Source organism: Protomyctophum bolini, assembly GCF_963924005.1.
Source record: "Protomyctophum bolini genome assembly, chromosome: 24".
Lineage (NCBI taxonomy): Eukaryota > Metazoa > Chordata > Actinopteri > Myctophiformes > Myctophidae > Protomyctophum > Protomyctophum bolini.
Genome location: NC_137885.1, coordinates 4,428,360 through 4,452,499, shown reverse-complemented (window position 1 = coordinate 4,452,499; position 24,140 = coordinate 4,428,360). Strand labels below are relative to the sequence as shown.

Genomic DNA, 24,140 nt, shown 5'->3' with positions numbered 1-24,140 from the left:
TCCGCAAACCGTTCGGCCACCGCTGCCTCATATTAAATAAGAACGGTTTCCCCTATCAGCTAGCATGCTACTTGTAACTTGTGTGTCCTACACACAGTCCTACAATGTGTGTGTGTGTGTGTGTGTGTGTGTGTGTGCGTGTGCGTGTGTGTGTGCGTGTCCACACAGACTGTGTAGGACAGTGGTTCTCATAGTGGGAGTTCCAGCTACATTATAGATAGTTAGGAAGTAAACCAAGTTGAACCCTAAAGGGTCTGTAACAGAGAGTGCAAAAATGGAACCAAATGGACTCTCAAAATTGATTTTACAATAGAAATTAAAATAATAATAAATTGGGGTCCCAGAGATAGAAATGGAAAGAAAGACAGTCAGCTATACACGGTCAGTTGTGCTTGCTAATACTACTAGCCTACATTAAAAATATACTGCATAGGCCTATTTGATATTTTTATATATATATTTTTTTATAAAATACAATAAAGTTATTATTATTATTTTAAGGGAGTGGTGCAACCACTCCCTTATGGAGCTAAGTGTGTGGGTGGGTGTCTGGGTGTCTGGGTGTTCAATAAATTCAATGGTTGTTTTTCACCATCTGTGCGCAACCTAATGCACACACACACACACACACACACGCACGTATTAACTGTATGCTTTCGGGGATGCAAGTACATTACAGTGGTACAGTAGAGGGGCCGCCACACGGTAACTCTGTCATTTCTCAACCGTTTCGAACGCGGCATGGCACGCCGGAACCAGCCCGGTCCCCTGGGTGCGTTCCTGGGGGTCTGGAACATCCTCCTCCTTTTGGGGCGTATATAAAGCTAGAATTTGCATCAATGATCAAATCCCAATAATAAAAAATTAACTTTATTTTACAACGAAACTGAAGGAGCAGCAGCGCTATCGGCTAGTAGTCCCAACTCTCAAGTGTCTGCAGGCTGCAGCCCGTAATGAACTGATACGGGACGCACGTTGTTCCGTATTTTAATGTCGGGTCGGAGAATAAATACAGTATGAATGATGGCGCGATTTATTTGACAACTCTGTCCTGCTTTCTTCACGAGAAGAGAAGAGCGCTCACCGCTCAGAACAGAGCAGATCTGTGGCTGTCAGCTCACTTTACGGCATGTGCAGAATATGTGAACCTGGGTCTGGGAAGCTCAGAGCTGCAGCCATTGGCTCATGATACAAGCACACGACCAATGGCCAATGGGACAGATCATTCAGTGTTGCTAAGATACCACCCCCCACCGCACACAACCCTTGGACGATGGGGTCCACAGCGCTCTGCTCTGCTCAGCAGCACAACACTAACACGTACCTCTCGTTTATAACGTTTTACATTACAAAAAAAAAAAAAAAATCAACTTTTTTCAACATCCCTAATTAAAACACTTAAACCTTTGCAAAACAAACATATAGTAACATACAGAACTGAATTACAACATAATTCTACCGTTTGCACTGGTTAAATGTACTTAAAACAACTTTAATGCAAAAATCTACTAAGAGCAGAAAAACAACCCACCTCACTCCAAGTTGGCTTCTAGCAAGAGAGAGAGGAGGAAGCAAACGCAGGTGGATGACGTCACAGCAGGAAGGAGTGAGGACTTCAAAATAAAACATTACATAGCTCCCAAAATGATAAATTGCACAAAACATTACAAAATAAAAGTGTCAATAAATAATATGGCATGTGAGGGATCTTTGGTAGAATGCATCCACTTGTATATCTTATATACCTGCTACATTTATAAAGCTATGAAGGTAGTGGGGTGTATCTTTTGGGGCGTATATAAAGCTATGAAGGTAGTGGGGTGTATCTTTTGGGGCGTATATAAAGCTATGAAGGTAGTGGGGTGTATCTTTTGGGGCGTACTGTATATACGTACATGCGTGGCCGTTAAAGCAAACAGTTGTAATCCAATGTAATCCATTTCATGTGTTATTGTAGCAAACACTTTATGATGATTTGAAGGTTCCATTATTTTATGTAATTCAACAAGAAAAACCTGGGATTGTGGCCAGATGTAATTTCCTGGGGTCTAGTATGACTGTAGTAAATAATCGCTATAAAATTGTGTAAAGAAAAATACATATTCGAACATGGGGCTACCAGGTTGGAATGCCCCCGCCGCCCTGTGAAAAATAGCTAAAACGAAAGAAAGCAGCAAATTAATCATCTTTTACTTTCTCTAAGGGACTGATCGTTATTTATCCACCAGGGGGGGTGGTGCAGATGTGATTTCATTTTTTTATTTTACCTCATCCCCCCCCCCAGCCTCCAAATATTTTTTCGGGACCCCCCCTCAGGGACTGGAAGAATATATATGACCCCCCCCAAACACCATAGACCATATTTATTTTATATTCACACCAACAGTATAGCAGCATAAAGTAAACGCTGATCGTTGGCGGCGGCCGTCTGGGGTTCATTTGGTTCCATATCCGTCATTACATTATGGTCAACACTCAACACTGATGATATGCCATTGCATTCTTCCAACTAAAGATTTAAATATGAATCTGGCAGCTTCGAAAATAGCATATGCAGACCTACAAGCTCACAACAACACGCTGATGACGCGACGCAAATTTATGAGCTTAGATTGGCTATTTTTAAGGTGAGCCTCGTGCGTAAAGTCATTCTAGCCAAGTTGCCAAGGCAGTGGGCACCCCTCGCCTCTGTGCCCAAGCCCAGGATGATGAAAATGAATGAATGCTAAATAAATATGTCACGCAGTCGCATACCATAATACTACAGCGTCATACTCCACAGAGAAAAGCACAATTTGCGCAACACCAACGTTCAACTGCCTGCTCGGCTCATTTAGCCAGCCAGGCACCACCAAATAGTATAACTCTTTCTTTAATCTATTACAACCACATACGCAGACAAAAGTACATGGCACCGCGGACAAAACACAAGTAGGCTACTAAACTCTGCATGGCTCATTTCCATGCGTCACACAGTCAGGGACCCTGCTGAGGATTTGGTCCACTGTTTACCTTCCTACTGCATATATCAGCGCTGCATGCAGATCGGCTATTTTACCGTTTGTGAGGACGCACACATGAGCGCCGCGGAGAAAATTGTTATTTATAATGCGTGTGAAATGGCATGTGTGGCGTGGTAAAGGGTTAAATTGCGTGACTGTCACACTCAAAGGGTGAGACAAGGCAGCCCTGGCTACTGTGACGCACACACCAACAATCCACCATTGCAATGCGAGTGCGCAAAGTTGCACATGATAGCTGCATGCTTTTAGACCAGCCCTACCGTATTCTGAATGAGAATCTGTCTCGCCTGCATGCCACCATGTTGACGATGCGTTGTCCAAAGACGGTAGAGTCTCTTCCATCAAAATGTTCCATGCCCATCAACATAAAGGCCTCAAGGTGTTCCTGTGATGTTTTGCTACTTTCTATGTTCGGTCACAAGCAACTTCAGTCACAAACAGTAACTTGTGAGAAGTTTATATCGTAACATCATCCACGACCTCAGCCCCAACATTGTTATTATTGTTGTTATTATCATCTCAGTGTGACATTTTCCTGACTCAGTGATGCGGCGCTGGGTTTCACCGAGACACCTCACACCACCACCGCAACCTCAGCAGCGGTGCTGTCAACCTGCTGCTCCTCGCCTTCCTCCTCTCTGACCGACAACACTCGCTCTTTTCAGCGGCCTGCTGCTGCTGGCCCACAATTCAAACATCGCGATTCATAGCTTGAAACATTTTTCGCTTTTTCTACTGGAAATGTTATGAACGCAGAATCAATCTGTCCCGCGCTATTTTGAAGTGGGTACACGTCAGACGTAGCAAACTACATCAGCGGCCGGGGGAGGGACCTTTGCTGGTAGAACAGAATCAGATCTACAAGCTAACAACGTGTCACCAAGCAACACGTTGTTAGCTTGTAGATCTGTTCTATTTGTCAAGGCACACGTGGAAAGGACTCAGGATGCAGACACAAAAGTCACAGAAAGCAGGTCTTTATTCCAAAACGACAAAACAGGCAAGGGGCAGGCAAAAATCAGAAACAGTTCAAAGCAAGGTCAATCTCCAAAGGCAGTCAGCGAGGGCAGAAGTACCAGCAAGGGCTTGGCAAAATCGTGGTCTAGAAGAAGCAAACAGAAGTCAGTAAAACAAGGCTTGAAAATGGCTTGGGTGCGTGGAAGGTCACAAGACAATCTGGCAGAGATTGTAGAGAGACTGAGTCTTAAATACTGTGGGCATGATTGCAGGGGATAGAATGCAGGTGGTTCAGACACACCCACACTCCCACTCAGACTGTGACACTATTTGCATGCGCAGTTGCGCACACATGGAAGATACCAAGTACACTCGCCACACAGGGTAAACTTTATATAGATGAGTGAAACACTATGAAAAACAAAATAATCAAAACATTTTTTAAATACAAACCTGTACAACCTCCCCCAAGCCAAAATAAAAATAAACATATCCCCCCCCTCAGGCTCAAAAAATAGTTTAATGACCCCCCCCCCCCCCTTTTTTGCACCATACCAACCTTTGATAAATAACGATCAGTCTCTAATAACAACCTAAAACATGACCCTTGGTTGAAAAAAAAGTTGTCCTTTAAGTCTTTTCTGATTTTCCAAACCACACTAATTATTCCAGCAGATTAAGTAAATATTTCAGAAGAATTGGCATTTGGCATTAATAATGCCTAGGTCCAACTTTACATCACATCAAATGAAAGGTTTTTCAATGCAGAGCTTGAACGTCTGAACAGAGTATAATGATTTTATGACAAATTAAATGGTGCCAATATAAATTCAATAGCTTCTAGTTTTCAAGATGGCATCCATTTTCAACAAACATTATGTTGCTGCATAACCCCAGGCTGCGGTGTCGCTAAGTAGAGATGTTTTCTAAGTCACTCTTATATCAGTCACAGCTGTGTTTAGTATCACCTTCTGGTCTCTGTTTGCAGATAATTCAGTCACAAACAACCTGACCCTGGATGATGTTTCATTCCTGCTTTTCATACTCCAAGAACGGATGATTAAAGCACCTGTAGCTGCTTACACATTTATTCAAGTTTCATGTAGAACTATCATGTTACAATCTGTCAGCTCCACTGCACTGGTGGTGACTCACACTGAAATCGGTCCGTGTAGAAACAAGGTAACAAAACCTAACAATCCTATTGTTACAGATGTCCAGAAGCCCAGCTGCGACGCCCTGACCCAACAGAATGCCCAGCTGTTGAATGAGATTTCGCAACTAAAAAATGACACGCGAGAATGCCCAGATAATGCCCAGCTGTTGAATGAGATTTCGCAACTAAAAAATTACACGCGAGAATGCCCAGATAATGCCCAGCTGTTGAATGAGATTTCTGAACTAAAAAATTACAAGAGCAACATGATGCAGGAGAACACCCGACTGATGCAGGAGATGAGGGAGAGGACGCCGACACCACCACCAGGTGAGAGATATTGAATATTGTGTATTATTACTATTTCTATTTTATCTTTTATCAGGGATTTAGAGGTAGAAAATCTGACTAAGATCATCACTGCTGGACTATGATAGAACAATAATTTAAAATAAATAATAATTATAATAATTATTATAATAATGGTATTTGTTAGACAGTCTGAGTGTACTTGACAATTCTGTCCCCCTTTTGCCGGTTCAAGTTCGGTCGGTCACTCTTTCTGTCTGTTATAGTACGATGAAGCTGAGTTCCAGGTATATTTATATAGTGGATTCAGATCCCAGGACTCTACAGCGACTCGCCTGTATGGCCTGGGTATCTATTGAACTGCTGATGAAGAGAGACCACCGCCCTATACCCCCAGTGTCTCGCCTAAAGGATAGTGCGGGTTCTGTTATTAAGGCCCTGCTTCCTCAGCGCTTCGCCTGAGGAGTCTGGCCGTTGAACACAGAGGTCATAGCGTCTCGCCTGTGACATGAGTTGGGTTGAAATGCAAACTTTAGTAGATTTCTTCTATTTGTCCTGACTGTGCATGGCAATTGAGGCAACTGACACATCGCTCACCCAATACTGCATAATTATACCCTGGAAACATAATTCAATATTAGTTAAAACAGTATACTCACCAAAAATAGACGGATACAAGACCAGGGTGTTGATTTTCCAAAAATGTGAAGATTTATTATACAGTTGTAGTTGCACACAAAAATGATATAATCCAAAAAATAAAGTAAAATAAAAACTGGAGATATTTGGCAAATTACTACTAAGTTTCTAAAACTGGGCTATCTACTTTCTTTGAAAAGCTTAGAGCATCCTCTGTGATCTGGTACCTCTCCTCTCCCCTCCGGACTGAAGACTGGAACCCTGAACCCTCTGCCCTGAGGGGTTTTATACTGTATGGTCCTGAGGGGGGGGTTACCTTTGTTTGTTTTCTGCTTCTTTTTTTTTTACCATGCTTTGATATTTTTGGAAGATGGCTGGCGCCAAATAACTCACTATGGCTTAGTGAGGGGAAAACAGACACACATTCTTATGCCAACTCCTATTTATTTATGGGCCTTTACTTATCAACTAAAGAGATCTCAGGACCTTTTACCATGTCCTCTACAAACACACCTCCTACAAACATTACATTTTAGCATTAAAACTAATTCAAAACACAATACTGTCTCTAAGAATACAGGGAGGCTAAAATAACATCATCCCTACTTTATATTAAAACTTGTATTTTTACTTAACCTGTTTAGGCTTACACCATATGTTGTCATATGATCACATGAGCATCCTGGAATCAAACTTCCACTTAGTTAATAGGGAGGCGAAAACAATCATCCCTTTTTCAATTCAATTTGTAAACTATTAAAAGCAAAACAGTTAATAATCATTATATCAGTTTCAGAGGTGAAAACAAAAACAACACACAATAAAATGAACTCATAGTGTCTGCCTTCAACAGCCAACATGGGGTGAAACTAGGGGGGGGGGGGGGTTGCTAATCTCCAAACCAGGGGAGGTCACTAGGTCAGCCAGACAGTTCACTGATATCCTGATAAGGAGGACAACATGCAAGTCAGCTGCTTCCTTTCTTCTTATCCAATGGAGTATAAAATATCTTCTCCCAGTACCCATATAAACTTGACCATACAAACTTTACAATAGATTTATACAAAAACACGTTGGCGAACAACACCAAAGATCTCATCATGGTTATGACATCAATCACCACTAAACCGCCGTCTTCCCTGATATATCAGTGGGCCATGTGGAACTTCAAAAGTCCCCCTTCCTGCAGTCCGCCCTGGCCTCGCCGCCTTTGAATCTTCTCCTGGGGTGAGGTACTGGTCGTTTTGACATGTGGTCAGCTATCAGATCTGTGTCCCTGGCCAGAACGTCCTTCTTCTGTACATGCTCTCTTGAATGTAAACATGCCCATATTCATTCTTCTGGACATGCTCTCTTGAAAGAAACTCATAACGCCTTGGGTAAGCATTATATCTCATGCGACCCCACTGCCCATATTCATTTTTCTGGGAAATGTAGATGACGCGAGGGGCGGGGGTTGGGGGCTCCACTCTTTTTGGAGCGCCAGGTGCAAGTTGTAACTTGCAAATTAGATTAACACCGGGGGTGGGGGATCCTTATCTTTGAAGTGACTTATATGCATAAATTATGCAAATTAGTAATTAAATTCCATACATTCCTTAAATTCCTTACATACATTGACAGTGGGTGTGTGTGGGCCAGGGGTGGGGGGGGGGGGGGGTCCCTTATCATTGAAAGTGACAGGTGACATGTGACAGGTGACAGGTGACAGCTGACAGCCGCTGACAGCTGACAGGGAAACACACGGGTTTTGTTATGGTTTACCCAGCATTACAATTTTCAGGTGCATATATACGTTGGTGTAATGGGTTGTGTAATAGGTGTACACTATTGAGTACAGGTAGGGAAAAATAAAAGTATGAATAAAATTATGCAAACATTTGGACCCCAGGGACCACCCGGGGCCCCTGGGATCGGTTATGACGGACGTCCAGGCGCCCCTGGCTCTCCAGGAGCTCCCGGTCCTCCAGGGTCCCCTTCACTGCCCGGGGCTTACAGGCCCAACCACCGTACGTAAAAGAGTGTGTTGTGTTGTGTGTGACTGTGTGTGTGAGTGTGAGTGTGAGTGTGTGTGTGTGTGTGTGTGTGTGTGTGTGTGAGAGACTGTGTGTGTGTGTGTGTGTGTGTGTTCTCTTCTATACATTGAGCTCTGTGGTGGTTAAGTGGTTATCAAGCAAGTTAAAGGAGTTCTTGAAATGACTGTATTTATAAAATAGTAATGGCCGACTCTTTGTTTCCCTGTTCTAGTCGTCAGTATTCCGGGCCCGCCCGGTCCTCCTGGCATTCCTGGAAACCCCGGGCTCTCCTCTGGGGTAGGTGATGTCACCGTCTTCAAATAACCCCATGGAGGTTTATTTTTAATTTATTTTAGAGGGTCCGCTAGCCACTCATAATGTGTCATTTACGTCATATTGTCTCTTTATTGTTAATGGCGTTTCATGTTTGTGTTTGCACCGTTTGTTTTACGTCACCATTACATCACCATAATCAACATGAGTTAGACTTTTAAAGGTAGAGTAAGTGATTTCACTTAATTCAAATATCACTTTTTTTTTGTTTTGTTGTGATAATCCTCTCTACTATAGAGTGTGCTGACCATATAAGGAGTTCCTCCCTGTCCCCAGTTAACCCCTGACTCTCTATCCTGATTGGACGAAGGCTTAGGTCCCACAGCCAAAAACGAAACCTAAGGGTTTTTGAGTGAAATCACTTACTCTACCTTTAATATATTAGCGACCCTCACTTCACGCGGGTGTGATTTTTATGTATTGTTGAGGGGCGCTAGCCCCTCCTATATATATACAGGTTATACAGACCCACATAACTATGAGAGATAGGTAAGTAAGGAAGGATCTATTATTTTTCCAACTACCAGCCATTCAACATGGGGACCCCCTGGAACCACCTCAAGGACCCCTGGTGGTCCGCTGACCCCACTTTGAGAAACCATACAGTACAAGTAGTATAATAGTTAGGCTACCTAATACCCATTCTGACCACTAGTGGCTCTAGTGAGCAATTAATGCATAAATTATGCAAAGTAGTAATTACAATTCTTTACATTCCTTGAATTCCATATATATAATTAGCATAATCATAAATCCCATACATTCCTTAAATTCCATAGATATAATTAGCATATGATAGTTATAATGAAATAATTAAAAAAAACTAATAATAGTTTTTATAAATGCATGATGTGTGTGTGTGTGTGTGTGTGTGTGTGTGTGTGTGTGTGTGTTTTAAAAAGCTGATCTCATCTCTCCCCTCCATGCGTCTCCATGTGACATTCCCAAAAAGCCTACAGTCTCCAGGTGTGAAAAAAGAACAATATAAATGCAGATGACTCACTGGGGGTGAGGTGGGGGATGGTATCTAACCCCCAAGAATCTTGTTTATGGCCATGGGGGCCACTGTCTTGAAGTCGTTTGAAGTTTGGTGAGGTGTGAATAGAGCAATAGAAATGTAGATGACGCGAGGGGCGGGGGTTGGGGGCTCCACTCTTTTTGGAGCGCCAGGTGCAAGTTGTAACTTGCAAATTAGATTAACACCGGGGGTGGGGGATCCTTATCTTTGAAGTGACTTATATGCATAAATTATGCAAATTAGTAATTAAATTCCATACATTCCTTAAATTCCTTACATACATTGACAGTGGGTGTGTGTGGGCCAGGGGTGGGGGGGGGGGGGGTCCCTTATCATTGAAAGTGACAGGTGACATGTGACAGGTGACAGGTGACAGCTGACAGCCGCTGACAGCTGACAGGGAAACACACGGGTTTTGTTATGGTTTACCCAGCATTACAATTTTCAGGTGCATATATACGTTGGTGTAATGGGTTGTGTAATAGGTGTACACTATTGAGTACAGGTAGGGAAAAATAAAAGTATGAATAAAATTATGCAAACATTTGGACCCCAGGGACCACCCGGGGCCCCTGGGATCGGTTATGACGGACGTCCAGGCGCCCCTGGCTCTCCAGGAGCTCCCGGTCCTCCAGGGTCCCCTTCACTGCCCGGGGCTTACAGGCCCAACCACCGTACGTAAAAGAGTGTGTTGTGTTGTGTGTGACTGTGTGTGTGAGTGTGAGTGTGAGTGTGTGTGTGTGTGTGTGTGTGTGTGTGTGAGAGACTGTGTGTGTGTGTGTGTGTGTGTGTTCTCTTCTATACATTGAGCTCTGTGGTGGTTAAGTGGTTATCAAGCAAGTTAAAGGAGTTCTTGAAATGACTGTATTTATAAAATAGTAATGGCCGACTCTTTGTTTCCCTGTTCTAGTCGTCAGTATTCCGGGCCCGCCCGGTCCTCCTGGCATTCCTGGAAACCCCGGGCTCTCCTCTGGGGTAGGTGATGTCACCGTCTTCAAATAACCCCATGGAGGTTTATTTTTAATTTATTTTAGAGGGTCCGCTAGCCACTCATAATGTGTCATTTACGTCATATTGTCTCTTTATTGTTAATGGCGTTTCATGTTTGTGTTTGCACCGTTTGTTTTACGTCACCATTACATCACCATAATCAACATGAGTTAGACTTTTAAAGGTAGAGTAAGTGATTTCACTTAATTCAAATATCACTTTTTTTTTGTTTTGTTGTGATAATCCTCTCTACTATAGAGTGTGCTGACCATATAAGGAGTTCCTCCCTGTCCCCAGTTAACCCCTGACTCTCTATCCTGATTGGACGAAGGCTTAGGTCCCACAGCCAAAAACGAAACCTAAGGGTTTTTGAGTGAAATCACTTACTCTACCTTTAATATATTAGCGACCCTCACTTCACGCGGGTGTGATTTTTATGTATTGTTGAGGGGCGCTAGCCCCTCCTATATATATACAGGTTATACAGACCCACATAACTATGAGAGATAGGTAAGTAAGGAAGGATCTATTATTTTTCCAACTACCAGCCATTCAACATGGGGACCCCCTGGAACCACCTCAAGGACCCCTGGTGGTCCGCTGACCCCACTTTGAGAAACCATACAGTACAAGTAGTATAATAGTTAGGCTACCTAATACCCATTCTGACCACTAGTGGCTCTAGTGAGCAATTAATGCATAAATTATGCAAAGTAGTAATTACAATTCTTTACATTCCTTGAATTCCATATATATAATTAGCATAATCATAAATCCCATACATTCCTTAAATTCCATAGATATAATTAGCATATGATAGTTATAATGAAATAATTAAAAAAAACTAATAATAGTTTTTATAAATGCATGATGTGTGTGTGTGTGTGTGTGTGTGTGTGTGTGTGTGTGTTTTAAAAAGCTGATCTCATCTCTCCCCTCCATGCGTCTCCATGTGACATTCCCAAAAAGCCTACAGTCTCCAGGTGTGAAAAAAGAACAATATAAATGCAGATGACTCACTGGGGGTGAGGTGGGGGATGGTATCTAACCCCCAAGAATCTTGTTTATGGCCATGGGGGCCACTGTCTTGAAGTCGTTTGAAGTTTGGTGAGGTGTGAATAGAGCAATAGAAATGTAGATGACGCGAGGGGCGGGGGTTGGGGGCTCCACTCTTTTTGGAGCGCCAGGTGCAAGTTGTAACTTGCAAATTAGATTAACACCGGGGGTGGGGGATCCTTATCTTTGAAGTGACTTATATGCATAAATTATGCAAATTAGTAATTAAATTCCATACATTCCTTAAATTCCTTACATACATTGACAGTGGGTGTGTGTGGGCCAGGGGTGGGGGGGGGGGGGGTCCCTTATCATTGAAAGTGACAGGTGACATGTGACAGGTGACAGGTGACAGCTGACAGCCGCTGACAGCTGACAGGGAAACACACGGGTTTTGTTATGGTTTACCCAGCATTACAATTTTCAGGTGCATATATACGTTGGTGTAATGGGTTGTGTAATAGGTGTACACTATTGAGTACAGGTAGGGAAAAATAAAAGTATGAATAAAATTATGCAAACATTTGGACCCCAGGGACCACCCGGGGCCCCTGGGATCGGTTATGACGGACGTCCAGGCGCCCCTGGCTCTCCAGGAGCTCCCGGTCCTCCAGGGTCCCCTTCACTGCCCGGGGCTTACAGGCCCAACCACCGTACGTAAAAGAGTGTGTTGTGTTGTGTGTGACTGTGTGTGTGAGTGTGAGTGTGAGTGTGTGTGTGTGTGTGTGTGTGTGTGTGTGAGAGACTGTGTGTGTGTGTGTGTGTGTGTGTTCTCTTCTATACATTGAGCTCTGTGGTGGTTAAGTGGTTATCAAGCAAGTTAAAGGAGTTCTTGAAATGACTGTATTTATAAAATAGTAATGGCCGACTCTTTGTTTCCCTGTTCTAGTCGTCAGTATTCCGGGCCCGCCCGGTCCTCCTGGCATTCCTGGAAACCCCGGGCTCTCCTCTGGGGTAGGTGATGTCACCGTCTTCAAATAACCCCATGGAGGTTTATTTTTAATTTATTTTAGAGGGTCCGCTAGCCACTCATAATGTGTCATTTACGTCATATTGTCTCTTTATTGTTAATGGCGTTTCATGTTTGTGTTTGCACCGTTTGTTTTACGTCACCATTACATCACCATAATCAACATGAGTTAGACTTTTAAAGGTAGAGTAAGTGATTTCACTTAATTCAAATATCACTTTTTTTTTGTTTTGTTGTGATAATCCTCTCTACTATAGAGTGTGCTGACCATATAAGGAGTTCCTCCCTGTCCCCAGTTAACCCCTGACTCTCTATCCTGATTGGACGAAGGCTTAGGTCCCACAGCCAAAAACGAAACCTAAGGGTTTTTGAGTGAAATCACTTACTCTACCTTTAATATATTAGCGACCCTCACTTCACGCGGGTGTGATTTTTATGTATTGTTGAGGGGCGCTAGCCCCTCCTATATATATACAGGTTATACAGACCCACATAACTATGAGAGATAGGTAAGTAAGGAAGGATCTATTATTTTTCCAACTACCAGCCATTCAACATGGGGACCCCCTGGAACCACCTCAAGGACCCCTGGTGGTCCGCTGACCCCACTTTGAGAAACCATACAGTACAAGTAGTATAATAGTTAGGCTACCTAATACCCATTCTGACCACTAGTGGCTCTAGTGAGCAATTAATGCATAAATTATGCAAAGTAGTAATTACAATTCTTTACATTCCTTGAATTCCATATATATAATTAGCATAATCATAAATCCCATACATTCCTTAAATTCCATAGATATAATTAGCATATGATAGTTATAATGAAATAATTAAAAAAAACTAATAATAGTTTTTATAAATGCATGATGTGTGTGTGTGTGTGTGTGTGTGTGTGTGTGTGTGTGTTTTAAAAAGCTGATCTCATCTCTCCCCTCCATGCGTCTCCATGTGACATTCCCAAAAAGCCTACAGTCTCCAGGTGTGAAAAAAGAACAATATAAATGCAGATGACTCACTGGGGGTGAGGTGGGGGATGGTATCTAACCCCCAAGAATCTTGTTTATGGCCATGGGGGCCACTGTCTTGAAGTCGTTTGAAGTTTGGTGAGGTGTGAATAGAGCAATAGAAATGTAGATGACGCGAGGGGCGGGGGTTGGGGGCTCCACTCTTTTTGGAGCGCCAGGTGCAAGTTGTAACTTGCAAATTAGATTAACACCGGGGGTGGGGGATCCTTATCTTTGAAGTGACTTATATGCATAAATTATGCAAATTAGTAATTAAATTCCATACATTCCTTAAATTCCTTACATACATTGACAGTGGGTGTGTGTGGGCCAGGGGTGGGGGGGGGGGGGTCCCTTATCATTGAAAGTGACAGGTGACATGTGACAGGTGACAGGTGACAGCTGACAGCCGCTGACAGCTGACAGGGAAACACACGGGTTTTGTTATGGTTTACCCAGCATTACAATTTTCAGGTGCATATATACGTTGGTGTAATGGGTTGTGTAATAGGTGTACACTATTGAGTACAGGTAGGGAAAAATAAAAGTATGAATAAAATTATGCAAACATTTGGACCCCAGGGACCACCCGGGGCCCCTGGGATCGGTTATGACGGACGTCCAGGCGCCCCTGGCTCTCCAGGAGCTCCCGGTCCTCCAGGGTCCCCTTCACTGCCCGGGGCTTACAGGCCCAACCACCGTACGTAAAAGAGTGTGTTGTGTTGTGTGTGACTGTGTGTGTGAGTGTGAGTGTGAGTGTGTGTGTGTGTGTGTGTGTGTGTGTGTGTGTGAGAGACTGTGTGTGTGTGTGTGTGTGTGTGTTCTCTTCTATACATTGAGCTCTGTGGTGGTTAAGTGGTTATCAAGCAAGTTAAAGGAGTTCTTGAAATGACTGTATTTATAAAATAGTAATGGCCGACTCTTTGTTTCCCTGTTCTAGTCGTCAGTATTCCGGGCCCGCCCGGTCCTCCTGGCATTCCTGGAAACCCCGGGCTCTCCTCTGGGGTAGGTGATGTCACCTCAAATAACCCCATGGAGGTTTATTTTTAATTTATTTTAGAGGGTCCGCTAGCCACTCATAATGTGTCATTTACGTCATATTGTCTCTTTATTGTTAATGGCGTTTCATGTTTGTGTTTGCACCGTTTGTTTTACGTCACCATTACATCACCATAATCAACATGAGTTAGACTTTTAAAGGTAGAGTAAGTGATTTCACTTAATTCAAATATCACTTTTTTTTTGTTTTGTTGTGATAATCCTCTCTACTATAGAGTGTGCTGACCATATAAGGAGTTCCTCCCTGTCCCCAGTTAACCCCTGACTCTCTATCCTGATTGGACGAAGGCTTAGGTCCCACAGCCAAAAACGAAACCTAAGGGTTTTTGAGTGAAATCACTTACTCTACCTTTAATATATTAGCGACCCTCACTTCACGCGGGTGTGATTTTTATGTATTGTTGAGGGGCGCTAGCCCCTCCTATATATATACAGGTTATACAGACCCACATAACTATGAGAGATAGGTAAGTAAGGAAGGATCTATTATTTTTCCAACTACCAGCCATTCAACATGGGGACCCCCTGGAACCACCTCAAGGACCCCTGGTGGTCCGCTGACCCCACTTTGAGAAACCATACAGTACAAGTAGTATAATAGTTAGGCTACCTAATACCCATTCTGACCACTAGTGGCTCTAGTGAGCAATTAATGCATAAATTATGCAAAGTAGTAATTACAATTCTTTACATTCCTTGAATTCCATATATATAATTAGCATAATCATAAATCCCATACATTCCTTAAATTCCATAGATATAATTAGCATATGATAGTTATAATGAAATAATTAAAAAAAACTAATAATAGTTTTTATAAATGCATGATGTGTGTGTGTGTGTGTGTGTGTGTGTGTGTGTGTGTGTGTTTTAAAAAGCTGATCTCATCTCTCCCCTCCATGCGTCTCCATGTGACATTCCCAAAAAGCCTACAGTCTCCAGGTGTGAAAAAAGAACAATATAAATGCAGATGACTCACTGGGGGTGAGGTGGGGGATGGTATCTAACCCCCAAGAATCTTGTTTATGGCCATGGGGGCCACTGTCTTGAAGTCGTTTGAAGTTTGGTGAGGTGTGAATAGAGCAATAGAAATGTAGATGACGCGAGGGGCGGGGGTTGGGTGCTCCACTCTTTTTGGAGCGCCAGGTGCAAGTTGTAACTTGCAAATTAGATTAACACCGGGGGTGGGGGATCCTTATCTTTGAAGTGACTTATATGCATAAATTATGCAAATTAGTAATTAAATTCCATACATTCCTTAAATTCCTTACATACATTGACAGTGGGTGTGTGTGGGCCAGGGGTGGGGGTGGGGGGGTCCCTTATCATTGAAAGTGACAGGTGACATGTGACAGGTGACAGGTGACAGCTGACAGCCGCTGACAGCTGACAGGGAAACACACGGGTTTTGTTATGGTTTACCCAGCATTACAATTTTCAGGTGCATATATACGTTGGTGTAATGGGTTGTGTAATAGGTGTACACTATTGAGTACAGGTAGGGAAAAATAAAAGTATGAATAAAATTATGCAAACATTTGGACCCCAGGGACCACCCGGGGCCCCTGGGATCGGTTATGACGGACGTCCAGGCGCCCCTGGCTCTCCAGGAGCTCCCGGTCCTCCAGGGTCCCCTTCACTGCCCGGGGCTTACAGGCCCAACCACCGTACGTAAAAGAGTGTGTTGTGTTGTGTGTGACTGTGTGTGTGAGTGTGAGTGTGAGTGTGTGTGTGTGTGTGTGTGTGTGTGTGTGAGAGACTGTGTGTGTGTGTGTGTGTGTGTGTTCTCTTCTATACATTGAGCTCTGTGGTGGTTAAGTGGTTATCAAGCAAGTTAAAGGAGTTCTTGAAATGACTGTATTTATAAAATAGTAATGGCCGACTCTTTGTTTCCCTGTTCTAGTCGTCAGTATTCCGGGCCCGCCCGGTCCTCCTGGCATTCCTGGAAACCCCGGGCTCTCCTCTGGGGTAGGTGATGTCACCGTCTTCAAATAACCCCATGGAGGTTTATTTTTAATTTATTTTAGAGGGTCCGCTAGCCACTCATAATGTGTCATTTACGTCATATTGTCTCTTTATTGTTAATGGCGTTTCATGTTTGTGTTTGCACCGTTTGTTTTACGTCACCATTACATCACCATAATCAACATGAGTTAGACTTTTAAAGGTAGAGTAAGTGATTTCACTTAATTCAAATATCACTTTTTTTTTGTTTTGTTGTGATAATCCTCTCTACTATAGAGTGTGCTGACCATATAAGGAGTTCCTCCCTGTCCCCAGTTAACCCCTGACTCTCTATCCTGATTGGACGAAGGCTTAGGTCCCACAGCCAAAAACGAAACCTAAGGGTTTTTGAGTGAAATCACTTACTCTACCTTTAATATATTAGCGACCCTCACTTCACGCGGGTGTGATTTTTATGTATTGTTGAGGGGCGCTAGCCCCTCCTATATATATACAGGTTATACAGACCCACATAACTATGAGAGATAGGTAAGTAAGGAAGGATCTATTATTTTTCCAACTACCAGCCATTCAACATGGGGACCCACTGGAACCACCTCAAGGACCCCTGGTGGTCCGCTGACCCCACTTTGAGAAACCATACAGTACAAGTAGTATAATAGTTAGGCTACCTAATACCCATTCTGACCACTAGTGGCTCTAGTGAGCAATTAATGCATAAATTATGCAAAGTAGTAATTACAATTCTTTACATTCCTTGAATTCCATATATATAATTAGCATAATCATAAATCCCATACATTCCTTAAATTCCATAGATATAATTAGCATATGATAGTTATAATGAAATAATTAAAAAAAACTAATAATAGTTTTTATAAATGCATGATGTGTGTGTGTGTGTGTGTGTGTGTGTGTGTGTGTGTGTGTTTTAAAAAGCTGATCTCATCTCTCCCCTCCATGCGTCTCCATGTGACATTCCCAAAAAGCCTACAGTCTCCAGGTGTGAAAAAAGAACAATATAAATGCAGATGACTCACTGGGGGTGAGGTGGGGGATGGTATCTAACCCCCAAGAATCTTGTTTATGGCCATGGGGGCCACTGTCTTGAAGTCGTTTGAAGTTTGGTGAGGTGTGAATAGAGCAATAGAAATGTAGATGACGCGAGGGGCGGGGGTTGGGGGCTCCACTCTTTTTGGAGCGCCAGGTGCAAGTTGTAACTTGCAAATTAGATTAACACCGGGGGTGGGGGATCCTTATCTTTGAAGTGACTTATATGCATAAATTATGCAAATTAGTAATTAAATTCCATACATTCCTTAAATTCCTTACATACATTGACAGTGGGTGTGTGTGGGCCAGGGGTGGGGGGGGGGGGGTCCCTTATCATTGAAAGTGACAGGTGACATGTGACAGGTGACAGGTGACAGCTGACAGCCGCTGACAGCTGACAGGGAAACACACGGGTTTTGTTATGGTTTACCCAGCATTACAATTTTCAGGTGCATATATACGTTGGTGTAATGGGTTGTGTAATAGGTGTACACTATTGAGTACAGGTAGGGAAAAATAAAAGTATGAATAAAATTATGCAAACATTTGGACCCCAGGGACCACCCGGGGCCCCTGGGATCGGTTATGACGGACGTCCAGGCGCCCCTGGCTCTCCAGGAGCTCCCGGTCCTCCAGGGTCCCCTTCACTGCCCGGGGCTTACAGGCCCAACCACCGTACGTAAAAGAGTGTGTTGTGTTGTGTGTGACTGTGTGTGTGAGTGTGAGTGTGAGTGTGTGTGTGTGTGTGTGTGTGTGTGTGTGTGTGAGAGACTGTGTGTGTGTGTGTGTGTGTGTGTTCTCTTCTATACATTGAGCTCTGTGGTGGTTAAGTGGTTATCAAGCAAGTTAAAGGAGTTCTTGAAATGACTGTATTTATAAAATAGTAATGGCCGACTCTTTGTTTCCCTGTTCTAGTCGTCAGTATTCCGGGCCCGCCCGGTCCTCCTGGCATTCCTGGAAACCCCGGGCTCTCCTCTGGGGTAGGTGATGTCACCGTCTTCAAATAACCCCATGGAGGTTTATTTTTAATTTATTTTAGAGGGTCCGCTAGCCACTCATAATGTGTCATTTACGTCATATTGTCTCTTTATTGTTAATGGCGTTTCATGTTTGTGTTTGCACCGTTTGTTTTACGTCACCATTACATCACCATAATCAACATGAGTTAGACTTTTAAAGGTAGAGTAAGTGATTTCACTTAATTCAAATATCACTTTTTTTTTGTTTTGTTGTGATAATCCTCTCTACTATAGAGTGTGCTGACCATATAAGGAGTTCCTCCCTGTCCCCAGTTAACCCCTGACTCTCTATCCTGATTGGACGAAGGCTTAGGTCCCACAGCCAAAAACGAAACCTAAGGGTTTTTGAGTGAAATCACTTACTCTACCTTTAATATATTAGCGACCCTCACTTCACGCGGGTGTGATTTTTATGTATTGTTGAGGGGCGCTAGCCCCTCCTATATATATACAGGTTATACAGACCCACATAACTATGAGAGATAGGTAAGTAAGGAAGGATCTATTATTTTTCCAACTACCAGCCATTCAACATGGGGACCCCCTGGAACCACCTCAAGGACCCCTGGTGGTCCGCTGACCCCACTTTGAGAAACCATACAGTACAAGTAGTATAATAGTTAGGCTACCTAATACCCATTCTGACCACTAGTGGCTCTAGTGAGCAATTAATGCATAAATTATGCAAAGTAGTAATTACAATTCTTTACATTCCTTGAATTCCATATATATAATTAGCATAATCATAAATCCCATACATTCCTTAAATTCCATAGATATAATTAGCATATGATAGTTATAATGAAATAATTAAAAAAAACTAATAATAGTTTTTATAAATGCATGATGTGTGTGTGTGTGTGTGTGTGTGTGTGTGTGTGTGTGTTTTAAAAAGCTGATCTCATCTCTCCCCTCCATGCGTCTCCATGTGACATTCCCAAAAAGCCTACAGTCTCCAGGTGTGAAAAAAGAACAATATAAATGCAGATGACTCACTGGGGGTGAGGTGGGGGATGGTATCTAACCCCCAAGAATCTTGTTTATGGCCATGGGGGCCACTGTCTTGAAGTCGTTTGAAGTTTGGTGAGGTGTGAATAGAGCAATAGAAATGTAGATGACGCGAGGGGCGGGGGTTGGGGGCTCCACTCTTTTTGGAGCGCCAGGTGCAAGTTGTAACTTGCAAATTAGATTAACACCGGGGGTGGGGGATCCTTATCTTTGAAGTGACTTATATGCATAAATTATGCAAATTAGTAATTAAATTCCATACATTCCTTAAATTCCTTACATACATTGACAGTGGGTGTGTGTGGGCCAGGGGTGGGGGGGGGGGGGTCCCTTATCATTGAAAGTGACAGGTGACATGTGACAGGTGACAGGTGACAGCTGACAGCCGCTGACAGCTGACAGGGAAACACACGGGTTTTGTTATGGTTTACCCAGCATTACAATTTTCAGGTGCATATATACGTTGGTGTAATGGGTTGTGTAATAGGTGTACACTATTGAGTACAGGTAGGGAAAAATAAAAGTATGAATAAAATTATGCAAACATTTAAAATGTATTCATGCAAAAATAATAATAATAACATTACAAAAATAAATACAAAAAAATAAACCTTACAACAAATTAAAAATAAATAAATAAGTTTTAAAAGTTTTTGTGTAAATGTGATTACTCAATTGTACTGCTTACAAAACATATGTATTGTTCATGAATATGATTTATATGACCATCATGTCTGTTGTCTATGGTTATATTCATGGTTATAAAAGAGTAAATCTTATGGAGTGTAGACTACATTAGACAATGTTTGTGGTATCAGAATGAATACCTCTGACTTTGTTGAAACACGACTAATGAAACTTACCAGACTTAGGAGATAATGATGTACGTGTGAATTCATAGAGAAGAAAGCTTGAACTTATTTTTGGCTCCTCTCTTCCTGGTATGAGTGTAAAGATGTACAGTGTTCAGATGTACTCCCCAATGCCAGTCTCCTAGCCACATTAGTATGGTGTTTTAAGTATTTTTAGGTAGCCACCCCAGTATTTAGGAAGTTTCACTGTTAACATGGATTAGTTTCGGTAATGTAGGTGTGGGTATCCTTTATTTTAGGGTTATTTTGTTAATAATTGGGGTTTTGTTTTTGTTGTTTAAGTTGTTGTTAGGTAAGAGATCTGTGTTTTTGTTTTGTGTCTGGAAAAGGTAAGCGTAGGTTTTTTCTTGTATGTACTTACTTAACTTACAAGAGGTAATCCATGCATTTTATGTAACTGTGTGAAATCATTGTACTTTGGCTTTTCAACAGGTTTTGGATAACTATATTTGTGGGTGTACTCTAGCCTGACTTTGTTTATTTCTTGTGTAAGTCAAGGATATCCCACCTAGTGGTCAATTTATATATATATATATATATATATATATATATATATATATATATAATTACACTGCAATACCAACTATGCCCTGATGTGATTTCAGTCACCTAGTGCAATGTTTTCAATCAATGGTCCGGGGACCACCAGTGGTCCTTGAATGGGTTCAGGTGACTCCCACCAGATAAATCATGGAGAGTTGGTAACCAAATAGACCCCTTATAGATCTTTAACTCTATACTTTTCAATATTTTGTGATTTACAAGTTAATACAAGCTAGTAGGATACATGTTTAAAGTATTGTTTAACGTATGGTGTATATTATTTTTGGTGTGTTGTGTTTTTTAATTTTGTATGATTCATGTGGTCCTAATGTTTTGTTTTAATGTATGTCTTATATATTTTTTGGTGTGTTGTGTTGTGTTTTTGAATTTTGTATGCTTCATGTGGTCGTAATGTTTTGTTTTAATGTATGTCTTGTATTTTTTCTGGTGTGTTGTGTTGTGTTTTTGAATTTTGTATGCTTCAGGTTGTCCTAATGTGTTTGGTTTAATATATGTATTGTATTATTTCTGGTGTGTTGTGTTGTGTTTTTGAATTTTGTATGCTTCATGTGGTCGTAATGTGTTTGGTTTAATATATGTATTGCATTATTTCTGGTTTGTTGTGTTGTGTTTTTGAATTTTGTATGCTTCAGGTTGTCCTAATGTGTTTGGTTTAATATATGTATTGTATTATTTCTGGTGTGTTGTGTTGTGTTTTTGAATTTTGTATGCTTCATGTGGTCGTAATGTTTTGTTTTAATGTATGTCTTGTATTATTTCTGGTGTGTTGTGTTGTGTTTTTGAATTTTGTATGCTTCAGGTTGTCCTAATGTGTTTGGTTTAATATATGTATTGTATTATTTCTGGTGTGTTGTGTTGTGTTTTTTAATTTTGTATGCTTCATGTGGTCGTAATGTGTTTGGTTTAATATATGTATTGCATTATTTCTGGTGTGTTGTGTTGTGTTTTTGAATTTTGTATGCTTCAGGTTGTCCTAATGTGTTTGGTTTAATATATGTATTGTATTATTTCCGGTGGGTTGTGTTGTGTTTTTGAATTTTGTATGCTTCATGTTTGTCCTAATGTGTTGTTTTAATGTATGTATTGTATTTATTTTTGGTGTGTTGTTGCTGTGTTTTTGAATTTTGTATGCCTCATGTTGTACTAATGTGTTGTTTTAATGTATGTATTGTATTATTTCTGGTGTGTTGTGCTGTGTTTTTGAATGTTGTATGCCTCATGTTGTACTAATGTGTTGTTTTAATGTATGTATTGTATTATTTCTGGTGTGTTGTGTTGTGTTTTTTAATTTTGTATGCTTCATGTTTGTCCTAATGTGTTGGTTTAATGTATGTATTGTATTATTTTTGGTGTGTTGTGCTGTGTTTTTGAATTGTGTATGCCTCAAGTTGTACTAATGTGTTGTTTTAATGTATGTATTGTATTATTTCTGGTGTGTTGTGTTGTGTTGTGTTTTTGAATTTTGTATGCCTCATGTTGTACTAATGTGTTGTTTTAATGTATATCTTCTATTCTTTTTGGTTTGTTGTGTTGTGTTTTTGAATTTTGTATGCTTCATGTTGTACTAATGTTTTTTTTAAAGTATGTCTTGTATTATTTCTGGTGTGTTGTGTTGTGTTTTTGAATTTTGTATGCTTTATGTTGTCCTAATGTTTTGTTTTAATGTATATCTTGTATTATTTCTGGGGTGTTTTGTTGTGTTTTTGAAATTTGTATGCTTTATGTTGTCCTAATGTTTTGTTTTAATGTATATCTTGTATTATTTTTGGTGTGTTGTGTTGTGTCTTTGAATTTTGTATGATTCATGTGGTCCTAATGTTTTGTTTTAATGTATGTATTGTATTATTTTTGGTGTGTTGTGCTGTGATTTTGAATTTTGTATGCCTCATGTTGTACTAATGTGTTGTTTTAATGTATGTATTGTATTATTTCTGGTGTGTTGTGTTGTGTTTTTGAATTTTGTATGCCTCATGTTGTCTTAATGTTTTGTGTTAATGTATATCTTGTATTATTTTTTATGTGGTGTGTTGTGTTTTTGAATTTTGTATGCTTCATGTTGTCCTAATGTGTTGGTCTAATGTATGTATTGTATTATTTCTGGTGTGTTGTGTTGTGTTTTTGAATTTTGTATGCTTCATGTTTGTCCTAATGTGTTGGTTTAATGTATGTATTATATTATTTTTGGTCTGTTGTGCTGTGTTTTTGAATTTTGTATGCCTCATGTTGTACTAATGTGTTGTTTTAATTAGAGCTGGGACTCGATTAAAAAATTTATCTAATTAATCAGAAGCTTTGTAGTTAATTCATCTAGATTAATCGCATATCATTATTTCACCCAAGAACTGTGAGAGCCATTTTTTCAAATGGATTTTGGTATACTAGTGAATCAATGAATAGTGAATACATAAGTTTATGCAATAAAACATTGTTTTTGTAGTAATAGGGGTAATAATTCTTAATTGAATAATTGCACACAACTGTGCTGTAATCCACGCTACCATCGGATAGCCTTTTAAATCCTATTTCCAATCCACGGGGACAAGCAAAGTGATCTCAGCGGCTTCTCAGTGTCTGGTGGTGTTATTGTCTGAAGAGGACACGGACACTTGGTGCGCAGGTCCGTCTGAAAACTGTCCAGTGACAACGTTCCGCGGTGAAAAAAATAGTGCGATTAAAATGCGTTAATTTTTTTAATGCATTAATTTTTCTGTAGTTAATTAATCGCAATTAATCGCAATTTGTCCCGGCCCTAGTTTTAATGTATGTATTGTATTATTTCTGGTGTGTTGTGTTGTGTTTTTGAATTTTGTATGCCTCATGTTGTACTAATGTGTTGTTTTAATGTATATCTTGTATTATTTGTGGTGTGTTGTGTTGTGTTTTTGAATTTTGTATGCCTCATGTTGTCTTAATGTTTTGTGTTAATGTATATCTTGTATTATTTTTGATGTGTTGTGTTGTGTTTTTGAATTTTGTATGCTTCATGTTGTACTAATGTTTTGTTTTAATGTATGTCTTGTATTATTTTTGGTGTGTTGTGTTGTGTTTTTTGAATTTTGTATGCTTCATGTTGTCCTAATGTGTTGGTTTAATGTATGTATTGTATTTATTTCTGGTGTGTTGTGCT

The 24,140-nt window shown here is 40.9% G+C and overlaps 1 protein-coding gene across 1 annotated transcript in view; it reads left to right on the top strand.

The window, feature by feature from the left end:
• Positions 1-24,140, top strand: part of LOC308311690 (uncharacterized protein) — a gene marked incomplete at both ends in the record, with an annotated part of 106,443 nt that overhangs the window by 58,920 nt on the left and 23,383 nt on the right. The window contains 2 exons of the mRNA XM_080758479.1: positions 5,194-5,466; positions 8,332-8,396. Of these exons, the coding sequence (XP_080614605.1) occupies positions 5,194-5,466; positions 8,332-8,396 (338 nt within the window). The remainder of the gene's footprint in view (positions 1-5,193; positions 5,467-8,331; positions 8,397-24,140) is intronic.